Source organism: Dipteris shenzhenensis, chromosome 13, assembly GCF_047967505.1.
Source record: "Dipteris shenzhenensis isolate YYH24624 ecotype China chromosome 13, Dip_SZ_1.0, whole genome shotgun sequence".
NCBI lineage: Eukaryota > Viridiplantae > Streptophyta > Polypodiopsida > Gleicheniales > Dipteridaceae > Dipteris > Dipteris shenzhenensis.
The window spans coordinates 39,645,733-39,663,810 of NC_141608.1; the positions used below are offsets into that span (position 1 = coordinate 39,645,733).

Consider the following 18,078-nt stretch of genomic DNA (forward strand, 5'->3'; position numbering starts at 1 on the left):
TTGCGTGGGCTAGAGCTCCTCAAAACCGCCCAAGCAAGGTTGCTGAAGCATATCAGGGAAGGAACAGACTGAATAGCATAGATCTGAAACATGCTTGTAGGAACAGACCGAATCGCAGCATAGATCTGAAACATGCCACAAAGCCTCGGAGCAGATCGGGTCTGTTGCTGCCCTCCCTGGCTCCATGCAGACCTGAAGTTTGATACCATGTGAGAGTGTGAAATGCGCGAAAGGATGCAGCAGAGAAAGAGACAGAGAATAGACACTGATAGAGGCAAATAAAACTGTGTATATAGCAAGGGAGAACACCCAAAAGAGGGAAGCCGTACACCTCCAAGTGATAATCTGAAGGGGAGTGGAGGAGCCGTATAAATAGGGCAAAGGGGAAGGCTGGTACAGCTGACTGGAGGGCTGACATGAGGCGACTCCAAACGACTGAGTTGGAGCAGCCCCAGCCCTCTATAAAAGAGGCTAAAGGGCACAACTAGGCAGCCTTATGGCTGGCCCACAAGCCCCTCCATCTGGCCTACATGGCCCTGCCTCTAGCCCTATACTCTATCTATCTCCTCTCCCTAATCTAGCCTGAAAGGGGGTGGGCACACCACATAGAAGCCTAGATCTACGCTTGAGATGCCCTCAACTCTATCAGCTTTTGTGGTCTAGAGTCGAAAGCAAGCTGTTTTTAAAGTTCCAATGTTAGAAAACGTTTTATAAAAGATTTGCTAAGATTAGCAGAGACTATGTGATTGACATCTAAGGCTAACTATCTCTTTCATGTTTATTAAGTAGGTTTATGTTATTTGAAGACCTAACCCTTGTATGGAATGCAAGGAGAAAACATGGGTTGCTTTCATGAGTTTGTTTTAGGAGACACTATTCATGAGTCAGAAGCTCAAGGAGCATGAGATGCTCAAGAATTGGTTATATGGCAGTGGTTTATATATTGATCATTGGCCAAGTCTTCTGCAAATCTATGGCTCCCTTTCTTTGGGACTTGATAATTGGCTTTAATGATCGTTCATACGGTTGATATGGACAAGTAGAAAGAACTTTAAATAAGGCGTGGGGGAGGGAGACCTAGGGCAGGATGTGCCCAAGAGAGAAGAAAGAGAGGGGGCTGCCACATGGGCGGCACCTCACAGAGACAAGCATGGCTGCAAAGGACGGAACCTGTGGAAGGAGCAGAAGGTGGGGACAGCAAGCCGTAGATCTGACCTGGCAGGGTGCGATGACATCAGCAGCAGTACAGTTCAGTACAGCACTGCACACGTGGCTGGAGAAGAGCCTGGCAGAGGGCAGAACCAGCAGCAGCAGGGTGAACAGGCGCTGACATGGCTGTGGGGCCTGGTGGAGCAGCAAATGGGGCTGCCAGTGGGCAGTGGCATGCCTTATATAGGGCTGGGCCCTTGCCTAGATTGGAGGGCCAAAGGCCCTAGAAGTGTGGGCCAAAAGGCCCCGGGTTGTGAGCCCTTAAAGGGCTGGACCAGCCACAGTCTGGTCGGCCAGATTAGGGCAGGCTGGTCGGTTTTTTGACAGGCCCCTAGGGCCTATATAAGGAGAGGCTCTTGGTCTCATTTAACATCCAGCAGCCAGCAGTTCCAGGGCAGAAAGGACCAACAGGAAGCCTACTCTCTGGGCCTATCTACAAGAGGTGAGAGAGTGCAACAGGTGCTGCAGACTTAGCTCTAGGGAGAGGCTGGACCTTGGCTGCCTTCTAGGGGAGCAAGGTGCTGAGATCATCACACCTTCTAGAGCAGCTATTCACAAGCAGGTTGGAGCAGTGGAACAGCTATCTTGGGGCCTACATTCAGGAGGACCAAGGGGACCTGTGTGCTGCAGACAAAGCTTGGCAGGGGCTGCCCACCTAGGCTGATTCACAGGCAGTAAGGTGGAGAAGAACACACTGGACGGAAACTCTACAGACGCTCGAGGTGGAGAACGCGGGCTCGAGTCTAGAGATATCCAGCAGATAGGAGAAGGACCTCGTGGTAAGATCGGAGGACCACACCATTGGTGGGACTCTGGATCTATCTCTTTTGTATTGTGTCCATAGTTTTGGACGGAAATATATATTTTGGTGGTTTCTCTATCTGGCTGGTTCATTGTCTATTGATGAGTCTGCACACCTATTTTATGCACATTAAGTAAAGAAGTTTGTGATTCCACACCCCACACGCACACTGTGTGAGCTCTTGGGCATTACTATTAGTCTTCTGCTGTGCTACCCTCTGTTGGGTAATTTTCTAACATGCAAGACAACTTGACTTTCCTGAGTATCAATGCTCAAGTCTTAACAAATGATCTCAAACTTGCTATTCTTAAAAGATGGTTAGGATCAAAAGGCCTTAGACCGGATTTTCTAGCTTTACAGGAGGTTAAAGTCTCAGGGACTAAGTTGCGTTGGCAGCTCAGTCAAATTGATGGGTATTGCACTAACCATGAAGAAGGGGGAGGCGGCACAGTCCTCAGAGTAGCAGCTATCTCCCCCAGGCAATCACTCGTCCTCTCGTCACTTTTGAAACTTTCAGGAGAGGAGTTGATTTTTGCCATCCTCAGTTGAATTGTTAGATCTTCTCTGTCTACGTCCCTAACTCCGCAAGGGAAAGTGCTCTTCTGTGGGACGGCAAGTTCCTGCAAAACAACACTATACTTCTAGGTGATTTCAACATGGTAGAGTCTCGGAGAGACAGATGGAATGGACTAGGAAACGCTATCCAGGGTAGTGAATTGTCTTTGTGGAATGCTCTTAAGGACTCCGTGGTGCTTGTTGATATCTCGACATATATCTCTTTCACCCGGTCTAACAATCAAATTGGTCATCTCCACAGAAAAGCAAGGATAGATAGGGCCTACTTCTGAAGAGACATTGTAGAGTTAGCTCTTTGTTATAAGAGCGAAGCACTTGTTTCTCTTTCTTTTTCTGACCATAAACCAATCATGATCTCTTTGGATAAGAGTCAGGGTAAGAGAAGGAAATCTTGGTTCAAAGCTAACCCGTTTTTCTTTCGCTTACCCTATGTGCAACAAAAGGTAATCAGGATTTGGGATAAAGCTTTTGAGGACACGCCAATGTTACTAAGAAATGGATCAGGCTACAGAAAGAACATGTATTTTTCTTAAAGCCATCAAAAAGCGAGTAGATATTGCTAGATTTGAAAGACACAACCGACTCGAGGAACAAATCAAGCACTTGGAGGAGGACGAGTGACCCCATGGTTAAGAAAAGATTAAGGCTTTCAGGGACAAGTTGAGAATATAATCGGTCATTGAGGCTGCGCAATCCAAAATATACACAAGAGAATGGTGGGCAGGAAAAGGCGACAGACCCAATGAAGATATGTTTTGTAGCCTCAGGAAAAAACAGGCACTGGAATCTATTGAGTCTTTTCGACACGAGGATCGCTTAGTCCACGATCTGGAAGAGATTGGGAAAATCGTCGCAGATCATTTCAAGAGCATACTTGGGGACCTAGAGATCCTCACCACTGAGAAAAGCAGAGCTAGAGAAAAGTGTGGTCTCGAAGGTTTGACTCCATCTTTTTGGACAGGGACTTGTCCCTGAAGGAACTAAAAGGTGCTGTGTTAGGTTGGTTGACTTGACCTGGTTGGGTGCTCTAATTGAGCCCCAGCCCTACCTATTCCGAGGGCCTATTTGGTCTCTATCAGCCATCCTTTGATAGGCCTCCAATTAGCTTGGATGCTCTTGTCTACTCTCTCTTTGGGCGAGCACACCCACGAAGAAGCTCTCTCTCACTATGAGATGCCATAACTTTAACACCACCTCTACAACTCTTGGTGAGCAAAATTATCTGAAGAAGCAAGCTGATGAAGATGCAACCATGGACCCTTCAGCAGCGCGCCTACTGGATTCACTTGGATGACAGTCGCTAGAGCTTGGATTGTCGAACTAGAATGCTACCTTGAGCAGCAAATGAGATATCCTCAGCTTTGATTCCCCATACTATTTTGCACTGAGTTCCAAGTGTGGAATGATGAGCTGTGGAACAAACCATGCCCAATATTCCCTGCTGAACACATTAGGTCCAAGAACCTCAAACAACAAATGTCGGTACACACCATGACCATAGTCTTTGCAATGTCAAGCAATGAACTTTTGAACATATCTGGTCCATAGCTCCACAGCCTTGTTTTGCTTGCCATACTTGCGAATGACTGGAGTTGTAATCACCTCGATTTTGTGTCAACGCACCCTCTGTGGCTATGACAGGTTGGGGATGGTTGGTACTATCCAACATTCCTTGGCAGTAGTCGCTGCCTTGGAAGCACTTGACTGGTCAGAGGATGAGTCAGATTCCATGTTCTGGTCCTTAGCTTTGCCTTTGTTCTTGGACTGGCAATCCTTGGTCAAATTCCCTCTTTTCCCACAAGAATAGAACTTAATCCACTTTTTATTGTGCGTTGAAGAAAGTGCCTCAACACCACCTTGAGTAATCCATAACTTTCCTTGAGAGAACTGTTTCCTTCTCTAGGAGAAGGGAGCATAGGTCATCAAAGTCTAATTGACTAAGAATGTCCTTAGCTACTCATCAAGAATGGCTGCATGGTACTCCCTGTGGGGAACTCAATATTGTATGATTGTCCGTGCAAAGTGACAGCTCGCATAGTAGAGTCTTTCGCATACAGATCCTCCAATTTAGACCATAATCAATGTTTGCTTTGCGGGAGAGACCTCCTTTGTGATCGTCCAGACCAATGCTGAATGTGCCTTGGAGTCCGGGCTTCCCAATCTTGTAGCTCCTTTTGGAACGCATCCTCTTGGATAGCATCCCAATTGATGGAGCTCTTGGGACATTGAGACTAATGCTCGTAGCCCTGAACTATCTCCCATAATCCCTTGTGAATAAACCAAATCTTCATGTTCAGCTTCCAGTCATAGTTTGTGCTGTTGAGCTTGTCCTCCTTAATTGTAGATGGTAGTCCCATGGAACTATTCTGGGCTCCCACTCCTCGCTGATGCTGAAAAGACACCCTTAAGGGTGGAGAAGAAGAAAGGGAAAGTGGGATGGAGGTGTGGGATAGAGAGGGAAAAAAACTGCCATGTTGACTTCTTCAACAGGATCCCTACCAGCCTCCCTTGCTACTGTATACTACAAGCTTCCTTGCTGCCTTGTTGTGGACACCATTGCTGTTCTCACTCAATTGTCTACCTTCTCTGCCTCAGGTAGGCTGTCCAAACAAATGCCGATCAATATGATGGGACCATGGTTTGGAAAGGCTGCTCAAAACAGAGTGCCGACCCACAGAAGGTGTCCATGCCTAGGGTAGGCACCTTTGAGCAGCTCCCTGATACCTTTGCTTCAACTTGCCTTGAGTTGGAAGCAGCTAGCACAGATCGGCCCTTCGAAATGCCTCAAATCCATGTACTAATGCCCTTTGATTTGTATCTGTTCTTGTGCTCTCCTGGTCCCTCACCGCCCATGACATCTGATACCATGTGGAAGTATAGCTTGAGTGGAAGCATGCAAGGAAGAGAGAGAGAAAAGTAGACACAGAAGTAGGTAATAGCAACTGTATAGATCCTGGTAACCAACCTTAGCCTAAGTAATACAACAGTGGAAAGATGCTCTAATCCCTGTGTGAGGTAGGGAAGAGTGTGAGGAAGGGTGCCTCTTATAGGCCCCTACCCAATCTGGTCGGCTCGCAAGAAGTTGACTGATTGGCCGACCTATAGGTCAGGTTGACTTGACCATCAGGTCGGGTTGACACGACCTAAACAAGCTAGGGCTAAGTCAATTGGCCCGGCGTGGCTGGGTGCCCTAATTGGGCCCCAACCTTGCCCAATCCTAGGACATGTGTGGCCTCTGTCAGCTAGCCTTTGGTAGGCCTCCAATTAACCTGGATGCTCTCCTCTACTCCTCTATCTCCTAACAAACACCGCCACAAAGAAGCCCTCTCTTATTATGATATGCCATAACTTTAACTGGAACAGGATGATGGGGGTTGGCCATCACACTGTTAGCTGGGCACTCGAATGTAGCAAGTTGATGCAAGAGGCAATGATTGGGCAGTAGTAGATGGCGATGATGAGAGAGGCAGCCAGTCAGGCAGAGGCCTAACTAGGCTTTGCTATCAATTTTGAAGAAAATGTGAGCAATGAAAGGAGGCAAATGCTGCGGAGGATGAAGACGAATATGACTTCATAGTGAGAGCATCAAGTATACACTAAGAACGACATACTTTATTCATGAAAGAAAGCTCGCAGTTAGGCTAAGGATTACAACAAATTACATCGTTGCTTTGATCAGCAAAGCATGTCATGATCCACCAACTTCTCCTTGATTCTCTCTCTATCACCCCTTGATTCAAGCTCTCACCCCTCAATAAAGTCATGACCTACTCCTACCTCGTGGCTTACCTCACTTGGAGATACACACCTTAATCACATGAATTGTTGGGGACATTTGGTTATTGATATCCCACAATCATATGGTTGCCATCATTGATAGGACAAAATCTTTGACAAGGGTCCACATTTTTGTGCACATGATCATGTAAATATGACCACTCCACTTTCATGGAATGTAATTTCACGATTTTTACACTAACATTAAGCTACATGTTTTATAGAATTTCAAGGTCAAGTTATATTTTGATGTGAAGTTGGAAATGATGTTTGACTCCCTTCGCTAATTAAATGATAATTTGTGCTTCAAATGCAGGGATAGAGAGAGTGGCGGAGGAGTTGGATGGGAACTTACGTGTAGATATATGGGATTTTGAAGGCATTCACTATTTTGATAATGGCCCATTAACCGTCCAATACTTGCTTGTCTTGGATGCATTGAATTTTTGTTTTTGGCCTGGTTTGTTTACTGGACCTCTTGCTCATTATTTTCAAAAAGAGTGATGAATTCATAATTAAGAAAATATGTGGTGATCAAGAATATGATGTCAACATACAAAAGACACTAAATTTGGACTCCAACTTTTAGGACCTTTTTAAGATATTATCTTGGGATTTTTTAAAATCATATATAAATATAACAACAATAATACACAAGAAAGGGTGATTCTATTGTGAATCATTGCATTGTGATAGGAGTGTGCGAAACCAAAGTAAAATAATCCATGATTGATATTAAGTTGTGTGCAATTACATGTTTGGACATTCAATGTTTGCAAGGAAATACTATCAAGTTTACCTTTTAAATAAGGGCTAGTCAAGGTTGGCTTCTAAAGGGTAAAGAAAAGAAAAATAGCTCCTGGAGCTGTTCCCGTTGCCCCTGGCTGTCCCGCTGCCCCGCCATCTCCGCCCTTCTGCAGCCCTCTCCGCCTCCCCCCCGCCCTCCTCCTACACATCCCCCCGTTGTCTCACCCACCCCGTCGCCTTCTCTGTCGCCTGCTCCCGGCTCCCTTTTGCCATCTCGGCTCTGCCCTGCTTGCTCTTCTGTCCCCCTCGCCACTTCTTTCACCTCTCCCCGCCTTCTCTTCTTCCTCCCGTCGCAATCCCCTCTTCCATCTCCCGTTGTCCCCCCTGCTCCTCCTTCCGTTACCCCCCTACCGCCTTCTCGCCTTCCTTGCCTCCCCCTTGCTCTCTCCACCTCTCTCCCCCCATCTCTTCGCCTCCTCTTCCCCGCCATCCCCCGCTGCCTCTCTTCCTTTTCCCGCCTCCTTTCCTCAGTTTGCCCTCGTTTGCTCCCCGCCTCGCCTCATCTCTGACTCCTCCACTGACATCTTTTTGTCTCACGCTCCCTTATTTATCTTCTTCCTCCTTGCAGCGGGAGTGTTTGTGCTTGTTCGGTGAAGGAAAATCTTGGTGGTGACCCTTGGTTTGGCTAGGGAAGCTCTCATTCGCTCCCCGCCTTGCCTCATCGCCGCCGCCTCCTCTGACATCTTTCCGTCTCACCCTCCCTTTTTTATCAAATTCAGTGGGTCCTTGGAAATAGTGAATGTGCGTCCAGTTACTAGGTAATTAATTCTTAGGGCCAAAGTGTGCAACAGGAGGGCTAAAAGAGTGGTGCAATAAAAAACTGCTATTTTTAGCATAGGACTACAAAAGGGGCCCAGAGCCCTTATTTTGGGTTCAGTTGGCAAAATCAGTTTCATATCATCAGTTGTGAGCTACCTGAGTTGGCTAGGAGTTGATAGAGCAAAATCGCAGATTACTAGGAGCTTCAAGAGCCTGCCAGGGGAAAACGTCACCAGTTAGGGCTTGTACCAGCACATCCGGGGCTTGCGAGAGGAAAACGCACAAGATCTAGGGCCTGTTGCAGATTGCAATTTTTGCCAGGGGTGTCGGTTGCAAATTGCGATCCAGTTTCAAGGTCCTCCGGGTTATGCCAGGTGACTGTGTCTTGTTCCAGGTATTTCCGGGCTGCTACAGGGATTGCAATTTGTTTCGAGGAGTTTCCAAGCTGTCCAGGCTGTGCAGGGAAATTGCGATTCAGTTTTTGGGCTGTCCAGGCTTTCCAGGAAGATTGCGATTTGATTGTGGAGGCTTCCGGGCTGTGCTACCTGACTTTGGCAACTTTCCAGGCAGGGGTGTTCACTTCTAAGCTGTGTTTGGGGCTGTGCTAGAGCAAAATCAGCTTATCTCCGCAAGATCTTAGGTTTTCTAGCCAGGGTGACCTTTCTTCTGTGGATTCCAGGTAGAAGAAGGCTTGTCTTTGCCTGTTTTTGCCGTTCCCAGGTTGGTTGTTGGCTTGTTATTGCGTTTTGGTTTCTTTCCTCGCAAAGAAGGGTTGATTTATGTTGTTGGGCAGTGGCCAGGGAGGCTGTAGATTGAGGCAACAATGGGAATTGGCTGGTTGGACACTTGGATGTGCGATTGCAGGAGTGGTTCAGATAGTGGATGCTATTGGGGTCTCTATTGCATGTTTTGGTTGGCTGAGGATACAGGATTGTCTAGTGATTGGATGTTGTTCACCGTCTAAAGTTGAGCAGGGAATTACAGGAAGGCTGAGGGCGTTGGTTTGCCTGTGGAGCAACTTCCCAGAGACCTTTGTAATCAGCCTCTTGGCTTCAAATGAATGTTAAATAAATATTGCAAGGGGCGCCAGCGTTTGGGGCCAATCGGTGTCTTTGTTTCTGAGTAGGAGTGCTCTAGCTCCCCTGTGATTTGTGGTGTGCTGCAAATTTACTTCTCTATTTATTCTATATGCTGTATTTACGCGGATCCTACCACCCTTTATGTTGTTGAGGCTGGTTTCGGGGAAGAGGCTCGTCCTCCCGGTCAATTGCTCCCAATTTTCAGCGTGGGCATCCCTTAACACGGGACTTCTGGAGAGTGGGACCGTGGAATTATCTAGAGATTCCAGAATGTACCCTCTACCCCTGGAGGTAACGCTTGTGATCTTGCAGCCTCGTAAAGGGGCTTTGTTCAGCGTAGTGGGTTCCCAGACACACCCAGTTTGTAGATTCTAGTTCGCCTCCATAGGGTTGGAGAAGTGGTCCCCAGAGGTGTTTGATGCTATACTAGGAGATCAAATCTCACACATGATCAAATCACATAAGGCAGTCTTTCTGGAGTAGGCACCCACTCACAGAAGAGCCTTGTTTTCTGCATCCTCGTCCTCATGAGCTGGACCTTAGTGAGTTGGAACGTGCACGGGCTTCATGACCGTGCTCGTAGCCAACCATAGTACCCGATCCTTCGGCAGGAACTGCAGAGGGCAGTGGTAGGGCGGACAGTGGACATTCTTTTGATTCAAGAGCATATGTTCTCAGCATATCAAACATTAGGTGGCGACACCACCTCCTCCTTGGGAGAGGCTTAGAGGTGTGGTCCCCCGCAGTAGGACGGAGCGGAGAGGTCTGCATCTCGGTCTCACAGATAGTGGCTCTAGAGGTTTATGATTATTTTTTGCCGAAAAAACAGTGCTAATTATATTACAAGATACAAGAGGTCAGCTTATAGCTGACGGGCTGCGTTCACAAACCGGACACAGCCCTAAAAGGTAGCATAATAAATCATACTCTCACGGAGGGATATGCTGAGTGTGAATGAACAGCCATCGGGGTGGTGAGTAGTGCCACCGAAGGCCCTGCGTAGTCTGCTCGAAGAAGAGGCTCTGTGTGTCCCAAGCCTGGAGGAAGCGTCTCCGCTTCTCCTGACCAGCCCGGGAGTCTCCCTGAATCTGGTCCCACTGGCCTCTGAGGGTATGAATAATCTCACTCCAAATCTCCGCCATGATCTGGGCAGTCGATAAGGAGGTGCCACCGAGGATCTGCGCGCAGCGCGAGGTCCAGATGTGCCATCCTGTAATGCTGCTGATAATCTCCCAGACTGGTTGCCTCTCCCGAACTCCTGTATCAGCCTCTGCTAGGTGCTGTGGGATACCCTCGAGCGGCCCCCACGTCCCCTGTGTGATAAGGAAAGTGGGGTCCTGCTGGCATGCCTCGAACAAGTGATGAAGGCCAGGTGCGGTGCTGCACCAACAAAACGCGCCCCAAGTGATCACTCCTAGCTCTGGTGCTGCGCGAGTAAGAAGCCCGAAAGTCCACCTCCACACTTCCTGGGCGCGCGTGCAGCTCCACAGGTAGTGTTTTGGTGACTCCTCATCCGCATGGCAAATCTGACAGCAACCGTCCTGGCCTATCTGCCTCAACCAGCTCCCCACTGGAAGACCTTTGTGGGCAAGAAGCCACAGGAAGTATGAGATCTTCCGCGGCCGCCAGCTCTCCCACAAGGCCTTCCAGAATGCCTGCAAAAAGAACCTGGAAATACCCTGTGCGTACCAGCTAGGTCGCTGGGTGGGGGGGCGGCTCTGCATCCTCCCGAGAACTCGCCTGCCCAGAGTCGTGCTGTAAGCGAAGAAGGAAGTCGGCCCCTGTCCTGTCACAATCTCTGGCCACCACCACTCTCCTGGGTCCCACTCAAGCTCTGACAAGGCCCGCCCCTCCCAGAGCCAAAGACGCCAAAGCTGCAACTGGTCCTGCTCAATACTAGGGTCGGTACGCCAGACCTTCCCCAGAAGGCCTACGACCCTAACCCTCTGCCACTGGAGTAGGGGGTCGATGAGCGCATCCTCTCTCCTGAGTCGTCCATCCCCTGAAACCGCGAAGAAGGCGATAGAGGAGTCATCCAAACGTCCTGCGACCACCAGTGGGATGCCACGGGGGGTGAACTGTCCCAGCCAGCGGGTGTCTCTAGGCATGAGGACCTGAGGCTCAGGTGGAGCCAACCAAGCGGCTGGGATCGCACCGTCGATCTCCGTGCGTCTCGCCTGGACTCCGCGTGCACCTCCAGCTGCGTCTGCAAGATCGGCCATCTCCAGATGTCTGTACGTATCCCTCCAAACTCGAAGGGACCGGGCTGGCCCCCTCATCCAGCCGTCCCACTTGATATGTGATCTCTCCCCCAACTGAAGGCCCTCGGCGTCTCTGACCTGCCCATTCCAGACGAGCGGCTGGCGATCGATCTCCTCCTGACAGCTGGGCTGGGACTGAATGAGACTGAGACGGAGCCGCCTCCAAACCATGAGGAGGCTACGAACGAGTGGGGAATGGGGCGGAAGTGAAGATCCACCTGAGGGACGGTAGCCACTCTCCACCTCGGCGCGGGACACAAGAGCCGACTCCCTGCTGAAGTAACATCTTCCACGTCTGCCCCCTCGGGGTCAAACCGCGGATGACAAGCTTGCCTAACAAGGCCTGACTCTGAAGCTCTGGATCGATAACCCCCAGACCACCCTCAGCCTGCGGAAGAATGACTGTCTGCCAAGCAACCCTGGCTTTGGTATCTCTAAGGCCATCCTCCTCAGACCAAAGGAAGTTCCGAACCAACCTCCTGAGCTGTGCCACGCTGGATCTCGAGAAGCACCAGCAGGAAGCCACATACCAAGCCGTGGCTAGAAGGACTTGGTTAACTACCAGGGCACGACCTGCAAGAGACAGCTTAGCAGTGCTCCAGAAAGCCAGCTTCCGTCGGATGGAGTCTAGCACCGAGAGAAACTGCTGAGCTGGCGTGATGGCTAGGCCAACCTGGAAGCCAAGGTACCTAGCTGTCTGTCCCCGTGGAATCCATCTGAAACCCAGAAATCGCCCCCACTGAGAACACGCCCCAGGGTCTATGAGAAAACCAACTGACTTGTTCCAGTTGATTTTCGCACCAGCGGCCGAGCAGAAGACCTCGAGGGCCATCCGCACCCTCTCTAGCATCCTCTCATCGTCCTGGACATAAAGGGCTGTATCATCTGCGTACTCCGAGTCCAGAAGCTCCGTGTCCTCTCGAAAAGGAAGGCGAACCCCCCTGATCCCGGTAGACCTCGCCCGAAGGTAGTTAGTCATGGCCTCGGCGAAGAAAAGAAACAGGTAAGGAGCAAGGGGGCAACCCTGACGCACTGATCTCTCCAAGCTAAAGCGCTCACCCATCCTACCTCCAATGATGACCCTGCTAGACGCTGTCCTGTACAAAGCTGAGATACCCTGAATCCAACCTGCCGGGAAACCTAGCCGCTCCAGAGTCCCCTCCAAAAAGGACCAGTCCACGCGATCGTAGGCCTTCTCAAAGTCGAGAAGTAGAATGGCAAGGTGTGATCCACTGTGCTGAGCCCACTCCGCCGCCTCTGAAAAGGTGAAGACATTATCCAGGATACTGCGATCCTGGACAAAGCCTGTCTGAGTGTCATGAATGAGGTCTGGGAGTAGAGGCCGAACTCTGGCACTGATCATCTTGGCGAGGATTTTGTAGGCGGTAGTAAGGAGAGTGATCGGACGCCACTGGCGGATCTCCTGTCTATCTCCTCCCTTCGGGATGAGGCAAATGAGTCCCGAAGAGAGGCTCTCTGGCATCTGACCGCTGCTGAAAATCCCCTGCAGAGCTGCAAGGAGGGGTTGATGGATCTGGTCCCAGAAGGAGGTGAAGAATGCTCGGGGAAGCCCATCCTCTCCTGGGCATTTCTGTCCGTCGATAGCCATCAAGGCCTCCAGCATCTCATCCGAGGTAAACGGCGCCAACGTCGCCTGCATGCTAGGCTGGACCAGGGATGGAATGTGCCTCCACACCTCCTCACGGGCACGACTAGCACGAGGGGCAAGCAGCTCCTGCTGGAAGAGGGTCCTGTAGAAGTCAGTGGCCAACCCCAGGACCTCCCCCGGATCCGTAACGATGTGACCATCCGCTGTCCTGAGACTCCGAAGCTGATCACCTGCAGCTCTCTGGCCATGCGTCCTGAAGAACTCCCTGCACATCCGGTCACCCTTCCGGGCCCAGAAGGAGAGAGAGGCGTGATAGGAAAACTCTGAGCGGCGCTGGAGTGTCTCCTCCAGGAGGGCTCTGGCTCGAAGGACCTGGATCCGAAGCTCCTCCGAGCCCGGGGAAGCCTGCTGGAGTCGCTGAATGGAGGCGAGGTCCCTCCGAAGAGCTCTCTCTCTACTCCACCAATCCTGTCGAACTTGTAGGGCTGCTAGCTGGCAGATCTGGCTGGACTCCTGCAGAGCCTGCGCAACTGAGTCCACCAAATCCGTGCACTCCCCCCAATCTCTGTCCCAAAGACTGCAAATACTGCTGCGCACGTCCTCCCTCGAGAAAATGGAGTCGGGAATCTTGCATGACCGGGGGGGAAGGGTCTGGGCTGCCGAATCTAATGAGAGGAGTACCGGCGCATGGTCGGAAAGTGTCGTCCCTGGAACTATACCCGCCAGACCGCCTCTACTGATGGCCCAATCACTGACATAGAATCTATCAAGCCTGTCCAGGAGTCTGCCTCCTTCCCTGCGGAAGCCCCAAGAGAAGTCCAGGCTCCCGTGCCAACGCCGGAAGGACGGGTCTCTCCAACTGTCCCCACCTCCTGTCGCGAAGATGAAGGAGTCCCAAGCTGACTGCTCTGCCTGAGCCATACCTGTGAACTCCGGACCTCTGCCCTGCTGGTCCTCCAATGTCTCCAGATTGTTGAAACAATCCAGGAATCCATGTCTGGAAGAATCCCTGTAAGTGTCCTCCAGAAGGTGGCTCTGCATCGGAGGTCTGTAGGAGCGTAAATGTTGAGTATTCCAATTTTGGATCCCTCCAAATCCAGGCCTACCCAAAGGGCTCGGCCTGGGATCAACGTGCCATGACCGAAAACTCCCTGGGCTAACTGCTCGCACACGGAGGTACAGACACCCCCACTCCTCCCCTGTGCGCCGATCGAGGGCTCCCAGTAAGTGTAGGAACGTCCAGGGAGAACCTTCCCGCAGCTACGGGAATGAGCCGCAGAGAGCTTGTGCTCCTGGAGCAGAAGTACATCCAAACGACCAATCACTGCAGGCTGAAGTTCCTGTCGCAAAATGAGCTTCCTGGGACCACGGGTGCCAGAAGAGTGAAACCCGTTCACATTCCAGGATACGAGGTGTAGGCTCATGGAGAGGGATGGGGAGCTGTGAACAACTGTCTGCTCGCGGTCGAAGTCGATGAAGAATCAGACATGTCGGAATGGAGGCGCTGCCGCTTATGAGAAGGTTTGGAGGGGGAGACGGGGTCGTCCTGCCCGTCCTTCAACACCTTCAGCAAAGGCGAGAGGCCTTTGGTGCCATGAACAAATGCTTTCTCGAGCCAGCTCGAGATCTCTGAAGTGGTCATCCCATAGAAGGTTCGGAGTTTCTGATGGGACCAAGCTCTGACATCCTGGGGGAGAGGCCATGACAGGGTAGGTCTGAGGATCACAATCAGTCGGAAGCGTTTGGCGGCGCAACGCCACCGCAGGCGCACATCGCCCTCGGAGCACTGCGTCTCGAGAAGCTGCCCACCGGACGGGCCTATCCAGGAACAGACCTGGGCGTGTGTCTGCTCTCTGAGCGCCTCCCAAACCGAGTCGTCTGTCCAAGTCTCGGTGCCATCGCTGAGGAACGTGAAGGCGAAGCTAGGGCCATCCCTAGGGGCCAAGGCGACAATCTTCCCATCCGCCCCTTTGCGGAGCAGGAAGATGCTGATGTCGAGATAAGCCGGGAAGGTCCCAAGGTCGGCCACGTCCAAGTAGTCCCAGGGGCCAGATCTGTAAAAGTCTCGAGGAAGCGCTCTCTCTTGAAGCTGAGACCCATCAGAGTCTGCCACTGAGGGGCTAGCGGCCATGGAAGCCTGCTCCAGTGGTGGTGTAGACTCCGGGTGTCCTGCCAGCGGGGGGGAGGGGGAGGAGGCTGAGGGGTAGGCGACTCGGACTCCACGGAGGCGACTGGCGGAGCAAGTGGAGGAGGCGGAGCGGGGGCTGCCCTCGGCTGGGAAGCCGACGGTGCAGCTAACACTGTAGAGGAGTCGAGGGGAGCGGAGGGAGGGAGGGGATGGGGACGCCTCTGGAACTGGGGCTGAGAGGGAGGAGGAGGAGACTGAGGAGGAAGAGACGGGGGCTGAGGCTGTGGGTCGGGCGAAGGGAGGGGAAACTGGGGAAGGGACTGGGACTGAGTGGAGAGGGGCGGGGGAGCGGGAGAGAGGGGGATCTGAGGCTGTGAAGGGCGGGCTGCCGTCGACGAAGAAGCTCTCCCAGGTCCTTGGGGCGGCTGCCTGTCAGGTCTCCGGGGTGCTGCTGTCGGAAGGGTAACCACTGTCTCCTTGCCTTTATCCGAGATCTTCTTGTTCTTTCCTCTTTTCCTTCTAACCTCGGTCCAACCACCCACTAACTCTGGACCGGGCTCCGACTGCCTCGGCTCCTCCTGACGTGACTGTCCGGGGGGGGCGGGGGCGGGGGGGGTCGAGATGAGCTGGCGAAGCGTGGGCACGCAACCGCCAAGTGCCCAAAGCCGTGGCACCTCAGGCACTGACCTGGCTGTCCGGTGACTATCATGCTCTGGGTGATGCTGCCGGCATCTGTCACAATCTCGATCACTGCAGGGAGGGTCGCAGGGTCTGCCACAGCCACGCGGACTCGGGGGGCTCCTGCCGTGGTCACCGCATCGGCGAAAGTGTCGTGCATAACCCATCCAAAATGGGAGCCCAAGTCCCTGACAATCGGCCGCAGCTCAGCAGCAAGCCCTGGAAAAACTAGTGTCACTGGGTGGCGAGGTATACGGAACCGAACATCAAAATCTGCTGCGCTGAATCCACGGTACCACGGGACTATCATGATAATCTTTCCATCCACCGATGTGGGGGAACCGGCAATCAGGTTGCTCGCAGCTTTCTCATTGGAGAGTTTGAGCCAGAAGATGCCCCTTCCCATAAGGGCCACCTCCTCAATATGGCCATCCTCTAGCAGGAGAGTGGACTGGAGCCAGTCCCTGATGGCTGATCTGGAGGGAGAGTGTCCAATGACTCTACCGTAAACAGAGGTACGGGCAAAGTCAATGGCAACCTCCTGAACACGAGATGATTGTTGCTCTGTTAGGATAACGCGGTAGGCATCTGGAGAGGGAGGGTCCGACTGGGCCTCCGGATCTGGGCAGGGGGCCGCCATACCGCCAAGACTAACTGCAAGCTTCCGATGAAGAACAGGCTGCCACCCCAAAAGGGGAGACGAAGCGGGAGGGTGGCGCCTGGGTGTGGAGGGGATGGTGGCGGAGGCGGAGGGTGGAGGCGGGGTGGAGAAGTGAAGCAGAAGGGCGGGCGAAGCGAAGTGAGGGGACGGGGGGGGGTCGGGGCGAGGCGGGGTGAAGGGTGCGGGGAAGGCGGGTGGCACGGAAGGGCGGGGGGGGGGCTGAAACGGAGGGCGGGGGAGCGGAGGGGTGAAACGGAGGGCGGGGGAGCGGAGTGGAGGCGGGGGGGGCGGAATGGGCGAGTGGAGCGGAAGGAGGCGGGGGGGAGCGGAATGGAGGCGGGGGGGGCGGAATGGCGGAGTGGGCGGAGTGGCGAGCGGAGGCGCGGAGGACGGGGGGAGCGGGATGGAAGGCGGGAGAGCGAGGGGGTCGGGTGGGGTGAGCGAGGCGGGTGAGCGAGGGGGTCGGGTCGGGTGAGCGAGGCGGGTGAGCGAGGGGGGCGGGTGAGCGAGGGCGGGCGGGGGGCGAGGGCGGAGAGGCAGGGGGCGGGGGCTGGGAGGTGGGCGAGCGAGGCGGCTGGGGATGGGAGGCGGGTGAGCGAGGCGACGGGTGAGGGGGAGAGCGAGCGGGAGGCGAGGGCGGAGAGGCAGGGGGCGGGGGTGGTCGCGGCGGGGGGGGGGGCTAGGGAGTGGAGGTAGCGATAGCGATGGGGGGGAGGGAAGCTCGCAGGAGCTCAATCCCCTTGATACGAGGACTGAAGCAAAGCCACAATCTTAGAGGTTTATGATTAGGGCGAGCTTATCCCAAGATGGGCAGTTTGGATGGGAGAGTCCAGGATTGGGATCCTGAATGTGTATGCCCCATTGTGTAGATAGCACCATCCGGCCATTGGAGGACGCTGGCCGAGTGTCTTCTGGATGTAGATTTCTGGATTGTTGGAGGGGACTTCAACAACCTGGAGTTTGGGGAGGACAAGTAGGGCGATGCCCCCTTCTCTGAGATGCTAGCAGCAGAGCGGAGCAGTTCATTTTCATGATTAGTGGCAGAGACCCGTGGCGAGAGTAAGAGTTCAGCAGAATAGTTGGCAGCCTTCTCTTCTCTTTTGGACAGAGGAGACATAATGGATTGCTTGAGAGGCTAGACCGCTTCTACATTGGGGGCACTGCACAGAGGTGGCTCTACCGGAATTCTGGCAGGCACCACGATGTCAGACTACTCTCCAGTAGTACTCCACTTAGAACAGCCCTGCAGAGGTCTTCCCCAAAAGGGGGTCCACATCCCAGAGGACCTCCTGCAAGACGAGGAGATTCAGCAAGTCATGGCAGAGATTTGGTAGCAATTAGAGACGGCACCTTGCAAGGGTTGGGCTTCCGATGCGATCTAGAGGAGCAATGAGGAGTTGCGGGCTCATGCCCTTAGGCGGAGGAGGGCTCTTCAAGAGTGCGAGCGGGTATTGCGGAGAGACCTCGCCTCCATAGGGAGGCTCAAGGAGCAGGACCTAGGATCCCAGTGGCTTAGTGGCAGGTGTTAGAGCGCGCGCCTTGAGCTCCTAGACACGGAGAGTCGGCGGGTCGAGTTCTCCTATCACTCCTCCCGGGCCCGGTGGGTACAAGAGAGAGAGAGGATGACTAAGCAGTTCTTTCAGACCATTGGGCCCCGATCGGCAGGCATGTAGTTACAGTGTCTTCGTGATCCGCAGGCCATCATGCACACTGATTAGAAGGAGATTTTAGA

The 18,078-nt window shown here is 52.9% G+C and overlaps 1 protein-coding gene across 2 annotated transcripts in view; it reads left to right on the top strand.

Moving 5' to 3' along the window:
• LOC147895386 (uncharacterized) overlaps positions 1 to 18,078 on the top strand; it is a 55,419-nt gene that overhangs the window by 13,805 nt on the left and 23,536 nt on the right. For both annotated transcript variants that reach the window (XM_087383972.1, XM_087383973.1), the window contains exon 2: positions 6,681 to 6,824. In XM_087383972.1, coding sequence (XP_087240098.1) covers positions 6,681 to 6,824 — 144 coding nt within the window. The remainder of the gene's footprint in view (positions 1 to 6,680; positions 6,825 to 18,078) is intronic.